This window comes from Tasmannia lanceolata, unplaced genomic scaffold (genome assembly GCF_043159265.1).
Source record: "Tasmannia lanceolata isolate RefF3 unplaced genomic scaffold, GAP_Taslan_0.1 ptg000018l, whole genome shotgun sequence".
Taxonomy (NCBI): domain Eukaryota; kingdom Viridiplantae; phylum Streptophyta; class Magnoliopsida; order Canellales; family Winteraceae; genus Tasmannia; species Tasmannia lanceolata.
This window is the reverse complement of record NW_027518695.1, coordinates 1,655,323-1,665,289: the sequence shown is the minus strand read 5'-3', so window position 1 is coordinate 1,665,289 and position 9,967 is coordinate 1,655,323. Positions and strand designations below refer to the sequence as shown.

At 37.2% G+C, this 9,967-nt stretch overlaps 1 protein-coding gene across 2 annotated transcripts; it reads right to left on the bottom strand.

Annotated features, from left to right (window-relative positions):
- Positions 1-5,232: 5,232 nt before the first annotated feature.
- LOC143850867 (GDSL esterase/lipase 7-like) lies at positions 5,233-8,752 on the bottom strand. Of its 2 annotated transcripts, none has more exons than XM_077360141.1 (5): positions 8,323-8,752; positions 7,919-8,049; positions 7,422-7,670; positions 6,081-6,330; positions 5,233-5,838 (listed from the first exon to the last, which is right to left on the bottom strand). In XM_077360141.1, the coding sequence occupies exons 1-5, from the start codon at positions 8,561-8,563 to the stop codon at positions 5,627-5,629; spliced, it is 1,083 nt and encodes a 360-aa protein (XP_077216256.1). In that variant the 5' UTR covers positions 8,564-8,752; the 3' UTR covers positions 5,233-5,626. The 2 variants fall into 2 exon arrangements, with proteins under 2 accessions (XP_077216256.1, XP_077216257.1); XM_077360142.1 differs by having other exon boundaries at positions 5,236-5,838; positions 8,392-8,751.
- Between the last annotated feature and the right edge of the window lie 1,215 nt (positions 8,753-9,967).

Sequence of the window (9,967 nt, the reverse complement as noted above, 5' to 3'; positions counted from 1 at the left end):
GCGCGATTTTATGCGTTATGTCAAATACCAAAAAAGTGGGGGTGTTAATATCATACTTGAGGACACAAATTTGTTAAATTATTAATATTTAATTCAAAACAAGGGGTTGCTGATATCATTATATGATCTCTTAATTTTGATTTTCTAAAGACAAAAGAATTAAAAGAAACCCTAGTTTCTTACTTTCTTCATCTACTTTGCAAAATTGCAAACCCTCTCACGCCTCACTGCCTCAGCGCCTCCACTCGTCCGTCAAATCCGGCAAATCCGGCCGTTGAGAAGAAGAAGGAGAAGAACTCCAAAGGCCAACCAATCATTTGTTTTTTTGGCAATGATGTTTAATTTTAATAGTGTTTGAATGAGATCCTATTGACCTTTTAATATTGGGCCTAATGAGAGAGTAGTTGAGTTACATTGAGGCCAACCAAACAATGCCCTTTTTGGTCATTTTACCACTAAAACTCCGTTTTGGGGCATTTGCAATCAAATACACAATACCTCCGTTTGCCGTTTAAAACGCCGTTTTGATCTGGCCAACCAAACATGAAAACGCCGTTTGGCAAAACGGCGTTTTGAACCAAAACACCATTTTAAATGCTATTTCAAATGGTACGCCAAACACACCCTAAATTAGTTTTCTGTATTTATAAAAGGAAAGGATATCAAGTTTGAGAAGGAATAGGAAACGATTTTGCTAATATTTAGTCATTAAAGTAGGCAATAAATTATGTGGAGAAGTCTATGGAAAATTCCGCCTTTTAGAATCCGTATTTTTTTGTACATAGGAAAGAATCCGTTTCTCTCGCCGTATTAAGTAGGCGAGAATGAGAAGCGTTGCCCAAGACTCTCCTAAATGTGCATTAATTGAGATTCTAGAAACCTTTGTAATATGCGGGATGGAGGGGACTGACACGTGGCACCACCACGGCTTAGAGGATTCCGCTTTACTTATACTAGTAAAAAACCCGTGCGATGCACGGGCCGACAAAGAACGGTACGGACCACGTGATAGGTTGATCCAAACCGTCCATGTGATGGAACACAACATAAATAGGTTGTACCCCAAAAATCATTTCCATAGGCCGATCCTAGCCCTCCAATCTATAGATGTTTCCATAATTCCTCTTATCTTAAATCGGATGGTCAAGATCGCCCTATAGTTTTTTAATTAAAAAACCATAAAGAAGGGGGGTAAGATCGAAATTATACGGCTCTAATGGGTGCCTTTGTTAAAAGCATAAAGGAGGGGTAGGATTGAAATTATATGATCTAATAGGTGCCTTTGTTAAAAGCATAAAAAAGGGGGGTAGGATTGCAATTATATGAGTTGAATGGGGGCATTTGGTCAAAAAGTCAAAAAATGTGAGGTGTAATTCTCACGGATTTTTCAAAAAAATCGAAAAAAACTCTCTGTACGAACCACGTCATAGGTTGATCCAAACCGTCCATGTGATGGAACACAACATAAATAGGTTGTGCCCCAAAAATAATTTCCATAGGCCGATCCTAGCCCTCCAATCTATAAATGTTTCCATAATTCCTCTTATCTTAAATCCGATGGTCAAGATCACCCTATAGTTTTTTAATTAAAAAACCATAAAGGAGGGGGTAAGATCGAAATTAATGGGTGCAGTTGTTAAAAGCATAAAGGAGGGGTAGGATTGAAATTATTTGATATAATGGGTGCCTTTGTTAAAAGCATCAATGGGGGTAGGATTGAAATTTTCTCGGTGAAAAGATGCGAATGGCAACTGTAGCTAGCAAACACAAAAAAAAATTAATAATTACAAATAAAAGATCCTGTGTAAAGATGCGCATGTCAAATGATGGCAAATGTTGGTAGCAAAAAAAAAAAGTAATCATGACAAAAAAAAAAGTAAATAAGCGAAATTTATAAAGTTTTCAATGAGAAATTACCAATAAATGGTTACAAAGTTTTGAAATTACCAAAAAAGTCAAACATCTCTGACATAACTATACACCGAAATATCTCTTTAAAATGAGGTATACACAGAAGCTGCATGTATATGGGGTAAATTGAGGGGACGTATGCCTTTCTATACACAGAAATACAGTGTATATCTTTCTCTTTAAGAGGAGGTATACACAGAAGCTGCATGTATATGAGGTAAGAGGGAAATCAAAATTTGTTGGAGGGCTGAACCGTAAAGAAGCAGGCAAAAAGCAGCTGGGAGAGGAAGATACACAGAAATACAGTGTATATCTTTCTCTTTAAGAGGAGGTATACACAGAAGCTGCATGTATATGAGGTAAGAGGGAAATCAAAATTTGTTGGAGGGCTGAACCGTAAAGAAGCAGGCAAAAAGCAGCTGGGAGAGGAAGATACACAGAAATACAGTGTATATCTTTCTCTTTAAGAGGAGGTATACACAGAAGCTGCATGTATATGAGGTAAGAGGGAAATCAAAATTTGTTGGAGGGCTGAACCGTAAAGAAGCAGGCAAAAAGCAGCTGGGAGAGGAAGGGACGATGACACGCGGCAGGGGTGAACAGTAAAAAAAGCTTCCGGCTTATTATAGTAGATATATAGGATAAGTCTTTTATTTTGGTGTTACATTTGTATTTTGGTTGGTGGAGCACTACGTGGGCCCTTTGGCCATGTATCTCCCAATCTCCCTTATCTTGCTCTTATGATCACAACACTACATATTCGATCAGTCACTTAGGTCCAACACATCTGAGGTAGCTGCTCTCATGCAACAGCCGGTCTGCAAAATGCAACAGTACGTTGCTCTCATGCGATGGTCCCTAGCAAATCCCAAAGTGTTAGCCACATGTGTTTACTTTTGTTTGTTTTCTAGGGGTCCCTTTGGATGCACCAAAGAGTGGGGAAATCAAAGTAAAATGACACATTTCCATTCCAAGATTTGTTTCATCGTCATTTACTATTCACATGATAGTTCTCATGGGCTGTGGATTTTCAAAATGCAAGCCCATTTGTACTGTTTGAATTTCCAGTCAAATCAAGAGAAAAAGGAAAATTGACTAATGGGAATCTATATTCCTTTCCTTCTACATGCATCCAAACCGATCCTCGGTGAAAAGTGTGCATTAGGAAGGAGATGACCTTGAGGATGGTGTCCTCTCCTAGTATCAACGCCCATATGTTTTCTGTTTTAATCTTTATGAATCTAATAGTCTAGAAAAACAAATTCTTGTCCTTGAGAATGAATCTAGCCATTGCTCATTTTCCACCAATCCTTTTTTTTAGTAGGTAAGCTGAAATCGAACCTCCCAGCTCTAGGTTGAACAACAAAGCCTTAAACCATTGTTGTAGAGGCTCAATCCCTTCCCACCAATCTTTTCCTAATTAACCTTTAATATTTGGGAATTTATACATCATTTTTTTTTATATCAATGATAGATTTATAATCACTTAAAGCATGTTGTTCAATCCATCAAATAACCATCTTTAAATTCATTCCTAAATTTGGTTGTTGGCATATAAATTCTCAAAATTGGAGTTATGGATTAATTTTGGGTCATCACCTTTAAAAGTAGTGATCTTAAACAAAAATCAATATTGTCTGGCTTTGTCTATGGAAAGGGTCACCGATAGACACATCTATTTGGAACGTAGTCATCCATTCACCCAACGGCCCACAGCCTATTGGTTTGCTATTGAAGTATAAATGATTAAATAACACCAACTCTTACAGCTTAAGCTTTTGGAGTGATTTTGAGTCCAAATGTTGCGGCCAAAACTCACCGCCAATAACACAGTCAATCCCACCAGCGAACACTCATAAAAAATCCAAGATCTTGCACAAATAAGATAGAGACAAAATATGCCAAATAACCAAAATCACAAAAGAAGCAAGAGAAAATAAATAAAAGCAAGCACAAGACTAGAATATATGTAGTTCAGCACAATAGGCTACATTCACAAACAAAGCAACACAAATCAACTACTTAAAACCAAATAGTACCTCAACACATTGATAAAATCTATGAGAAAACCCTTCTCGCCAACCTTTTATGCAGCCACAAAATAGCCCACAAATCTCTACAACGAGTATAAGGAAAATCCCCTTTGATAAGTAATTGAGAACCCTCCAAAACAATGCTTGGGTTGCAAGGAAGAACAAAAAATGGAGAAAAGAATGAAAGAAGAAAATGACTACCAAGAATAAGGAGAAAATTCTTGCTTTTGCTTCCCCACAAAAATCCTTCTAAGAGCCCCAAGAGAAAACCTTCTTTTTGCCCTAATCTCTCCCTGTTCTGAATAGGGTGAGCAGGTGTTCATACGCCCATTCATCATATGGTTTTTCAATTAATAGAACCTCTCCTTTTTCCTTCTTTTAACCCCTCTTACTTTTTATTTACCAAGACACCCTACTTAACATAGCAAATGGGACCCATATAAGAAAAAAAAAACGAAAAAAGAGTCACAATATGCATAACCGGTTTAACACCAAAACTAATGATTGGAGTCAAAGGTAAATGCAATTTTGAGTCCAATAATCAGTTTTGAACTTAAAATCCAAAATGATCAGGGCCTGAATGCATCTCTGCTGCATTGTAACCCAACGAACTACAAGTCCAGTTTTGCACGCAAACTGCAATCTTAGAAAGGGTTCTAGGTTGCAGTTTACATATAAATTGCAACTGAATACAAGAGAGTTGCACATTCAAACTGACCCTTACCAGGAACAACAATCACGTTCAGCTTTGATGCATTATTCTCAAAATATCTCCATGGAGAAATAACACATATTTATGCAACATGCGAAGCCCCCTCTAATTTGTGAAACTTAAATTGTCAGATTAAAGCAATTAAAAAAAAGGAAACAAAGGCAAAGGGAATCCAGTCATTGGAAAATTATCTACATTAAATAACAGAAGGAATCAGGATAGCCAGACTAAAGAGATATATAGTAAGTCCTATTAGATGAATATTTCGGGGATATGATCCATCTATAGTAAGTCCTATTAGAAGAATAGTTCGGGCCGGGCATGATCCATCTATAGTAAGTCCTATTAGATGAATAGTTCGATCATCGATCGACTAAGACATGATCACTTGTATTTTGGCTAGCTAATATATTTTAAATGAAAATGAAAATATAACAAAAATTATGGGTAATTAAAATTCATTTTATTAGGAAAAACAAAGAATAATTCATTTTATTTCCCTATTACTCTTATTCAAGACAGTATGGCATGAAAATAAATAAAAAATGTTACATCCATGTTTTATTTTGGAATTGAAATTCATATACAACTACAAAATTTGAATCTTCCCTCCAAGTTGTGTCTTCTATTAATGAGATAGGATCATAGGAAGGCTAATGTTGGATCTTTAGGGGTTGGGATTTATAAAAAGAAAATAATGAGGATTTGACGAAAAATCTTTACTACGCGCGTTGAGCCGGGCTGGGACAGGGTTTGTTCAAAGAAAATAATGGGATTTAGCTTCATACCTCGACTCAACCGATAAGCTAGCTGTTTGCCTTTGATTCTTACTATTATGGTCGATTTAATTTCTTGTGTGTTATTGCTTTATTTTCGGTATTTTTATTATATAATCCGAAATCCCATACATATTACATTACAATAGCAGCTTTGGATCCCTAGATCCAATTTACAAGTTCTACGAGTGTTCTTAAGCTTGAGCGAGCTGTTGAAGATTGATCGGCGAGCACAACGACTGGTTGAAACAACGAGTTGCCGCGATGGTGTATACAGCTTGAGTTGGGTGAAATGAATCCCAATAGGTATATTGGTTCCTGTTCTCACATGGTGGTTGATTAGGAATGCATAGTGTAGTTCCGTTGCCACCCACGACACAACATGTATTTTTTGTATCAGTAAATCCTGGTGCAATGCATATGGTCACTCAATTGTTGGATAGATTGATCACAACGGAAAAAAGACAACGAAGTTATGCAATTCCATTTGATTTTGAGAAATTCGTACTGAGCATTTACCATGAAATCCAATTGAATCCCGAATCCAAATAATTTTTTGGCGAAAGCTAGCTCAACCCAAACCAACTCAAGATAATGCTATTTATTTCACATAGAAGAAGAATTTTATGGATAGAATTTGAAACTCACCATAGATGGAAGGATTTTGTTGAATGTCAGAGCTAAGCGCAAAAATTGCTCCATGAACGAAAATGGATCCCGGGAGGGTGGATTTTAAATCTTCCAACATTGTAGGAAGTCCATCATTGAATAGAGAAACCAACTGATTTACTTGTTCAACACATCCGTTAGAGTTTGCTGAATTCACCACACTCGGGATACACCTGATTGGGCCGAGCTCATACACCACGATCTTCCTAGCTCCCAGTCCATATAATCTCTGTAAATGGAGGAAAAAAAGGAAAAAAAAAAAAAAAAAAAAAAAAGGAGGGGCGAAGAACAAAAACTATTTTTAATGAATGCTATTACAAAAAAAAAAATACTACAAGGGCTCAGAATTCCAGTTCTAATATGAAAAAAGGAGCTGACAGCTTCATTCCCTTATTTTGACACAAGAGCCCCTATCCGTTCTCTTAGGGGGCCGTTTGGTTACGCGGATTTTAGAATCTTGGATTTTCTCAAAATCTTGGATGGGAGACAAGAGAAGGAGACCGTCCATTTCGCTTCTCTTTAGAATCTTAGAATTTAAGTAAGAAATCCAGGTTTTAGAAATCTCTCTCCCATCCTGAGATTTCTAAAATCTGGAATTATGGGATGATCTCCTACTCTCTTGCTGACGGAATGAAAGCGCGAGAAATCAGAAAATGACAGACGGTCTCCTCCTTCTCTCGTCTCCCATCCAGAATTTTGAGAAAATCCAATATTCTAAAATCCGCAGTTTGTACATTTCTCAATGATCTAAGCACAATTAATTAGAGAAGTTCAAAATAAAGACTGCCAAGATCAAACCAAGTGAATTCGGATATAATAATTATAATCGCCTCCCTCATTATTAGAAGTACAGGAGTGTTAATGACAATATAGGAGTTTTTGTCTAAAAATCCCTATTTCACAAAGAATTTCTCAATCAGTCCTTTGAAATTATGAAATGACCAAGAATTTTAATTTTCTGAATGATTGCTGGCTAATCCCATAACGGACAGAATAAAGATAGCCAATCCCAGAAAGGCAGAAACAGCTCATCCAAAGTAGTTTTGTACCTTTTGCGGTAAAATGGGCATAAAACAAGTTTTACGCCCATTTTAAGTAAAAGCATGGGTGTAAAAGAAATTTTACATCGGAGACTAAGTAAAACTAGTTTTGCTTTTGTGCTAAATGACATGGTGTGCGCGCATAGTTGCACATAATAATGGTCTGCTATAAAGTCACCTGCTATTGGATCAAATATAAAATGCGGACCGTGATTATGCACATTTATGCGTAGACACTACTATATGTTTTGATATCTCCTACTAGTTGAGCTATTTTTACCCTGAGGGATTGAGAGAGTCTCATCATCAAGAGGTTGGCAAATGCTTGAGGGTTGTAGACTCTGCTAGAGATGTAGAAATCAGGCTGCAGATAATTGTTGATGTAGTCATTGCTGCCAATATTAACCATGAATATGGCTTTAGCCAAATACTCGAAAAGGGCTTCCGGGGCTGGAAAATTTCTCGTTAGATAAATTTCCACAGTCTCACGAAAGTAATCAAGTTGTTTGTCAAGGAACAGGCGCTCCCCCTGCAAAAATCCACAAGTTAGGAAATGGGTTTCCTTTGCTTAAAAGTACTAAGGGATTTGCTACAATTTCGTTATTTTTAAAGGCCATTAAAGTTTCCAAGAAACAACAAAACCGAATAGGGTGTTAAAAAGGATGGAGTGTGGAGGGCCGATGCCACATCCTAATCTGATCTTATGCTAATTTACTTCATTGGAAGATCGGGCGTTGAAAACATGTAAACTATGGGAAGTGGTTTATGAATCCTTACTAATCTGTTTCCAGTTTCGGTGAGAATGCCTGCTGAGCCTGATGCGTAATTCACACCCTTAAGAGTGTCGGACTTCTCAACCTCGGAGAGACCCAAGTATGGAGGGGGGAAGGGTAGCCCAAGGAATTGAGCTGCAATCAAAATCATTGAGAGAACAAAAAATCAAGGGCTTTTTTTATACTCGTAAAAATATACAATTTAGCTCTTTGGATCATCCATTTTAGCTCAACTAATAGATCAGTGATTTGTAGACATGTGGGTCCGTCCATTGTGGCTCTAAGCAATGTGGGTCCGTCCATTCATTTGCTTAACATGAACATCATATAGTTTCTATTCAAGAAACTATACAATTTTTTATTTAGCTAATCAACAACTTAGAAAAGATAAAATTCTTAATTTTTTACCACTAAAATCCACTGCTGTTTTTCCATTGGTGAATCTGCCGGTAGGGCCCGTTGGTACAAAATCTATACCATAAGGTGAATAATTCACTTGCGCCGTTGTAATAAGAAAATTGTTATTGCCGCTGTCTGATAAAGAGTCCCCAAAAACAAACAACGCGGGCACAAGTGGTTGATCGGATTTCACAGACAAAAAATGAAAGAGAAACAGTGAGAAAAAGATGGAAATGGAGCTCTTTCTCATTTTCAATGTATCTTATTTTCAAGCAATACATGAAAATGAACCACCAAGCAAATCTATTTATAGAGGAAACGAGCTCTTGCCTCTCAAATGGGTCTCAACCGTTTCAGATTTGAAAGTTCCGAACATGATTTTGGTCAACCAAATGAAAAACTAATGCAAATTAATCAGAAAAAAAAAATCGAGGGCTGTAAAGAAACGCAAATAGTCCACATTCAACGAGAAATGTTCATGGTTACTATATAACAAATTCATTTAAATATTATAGCTGCAAGGTCTATTTCTCAAGGCATGTGCATACGTACGCTTTGTAACAAACTTGTAAATTAAGAAGACTACTTCCGTATGGTGCGACTAGGGGTGTCAATGAACCAAACGTCCAATGGACCATACGTGCAAGAAATGTAGGCTTTAGAGGATGGAAAACATGTCCAATGGACATGTAGGCTTTAGAGGATGGAAAACATGTCACCGTCCAAGAAATAATATATATTTGCGTGCATACGTACGCTTTGTAACAAACTTGTAAATTAAGAAGACTACTTCTGTATGGTGCGACTAGGGGTGTCAATGAACCAAACGTCCAATGGACCATACGAATCTGAACTTAAAACGGATACGATCTAGACACATCACCAGGATCCATTGACACATTTCGATCTCACAACTAAGGCCCTGTTCGTTTAAGATTATGACACACGGCTTGGCACTCACAATGGGCTGTCATAATCTTGAAATGGACGGCGCCAGACGAAAATGGTCAATCCAAATGCCAAAGAAAAAATTGGAGAAATAGAAGAAATACAGCAAAAGCTACCCTACTTTCCCCATTTATGAGGTCCAACGAGGGTGTCCTTGTAGCTGGTTTTTTTTGCAAGGGCACCCTTTAGTTTATCATTCCTCCAAAAATTATGGGTGATTATAGTTCATTTTATTAGGAAAATCCAAGAGTAATTATGGGTGACTTTGTATGGAAAGAAAATGTCATATTATAAGAGGATGTTTTCCCTCTGTTGTGACTAAGAGTGACGCCTTAAATCAGCCCATTCACATTCCAATGAATGACTAAGATCGTTTTTATCCCGAAATTTATCTAGGAACCCAGTGCAGCACCTTAAATTTTATTAATAAGAATAAGAGATACCAGAGGAGGACATAGAATCTTGCCTCTAACCCATAATGGCATCGTATAATGGAAATATATCAGAAAAACACATTCCCTCAAAAGAAACAACATTACACATTATGTATATAAGGAATACATAGTTGATGGCACTTAGCAGCTCCTCTGGAACCCGTTGGAAGGATGACTCAATCCCCAAAAAACTGAATTTGTGCAGGGGTTGTAGGCATAATTAGTCAAGTTGTTTGCAACAAGACTACCTTCCCTGTTGATGAGTGATAGCA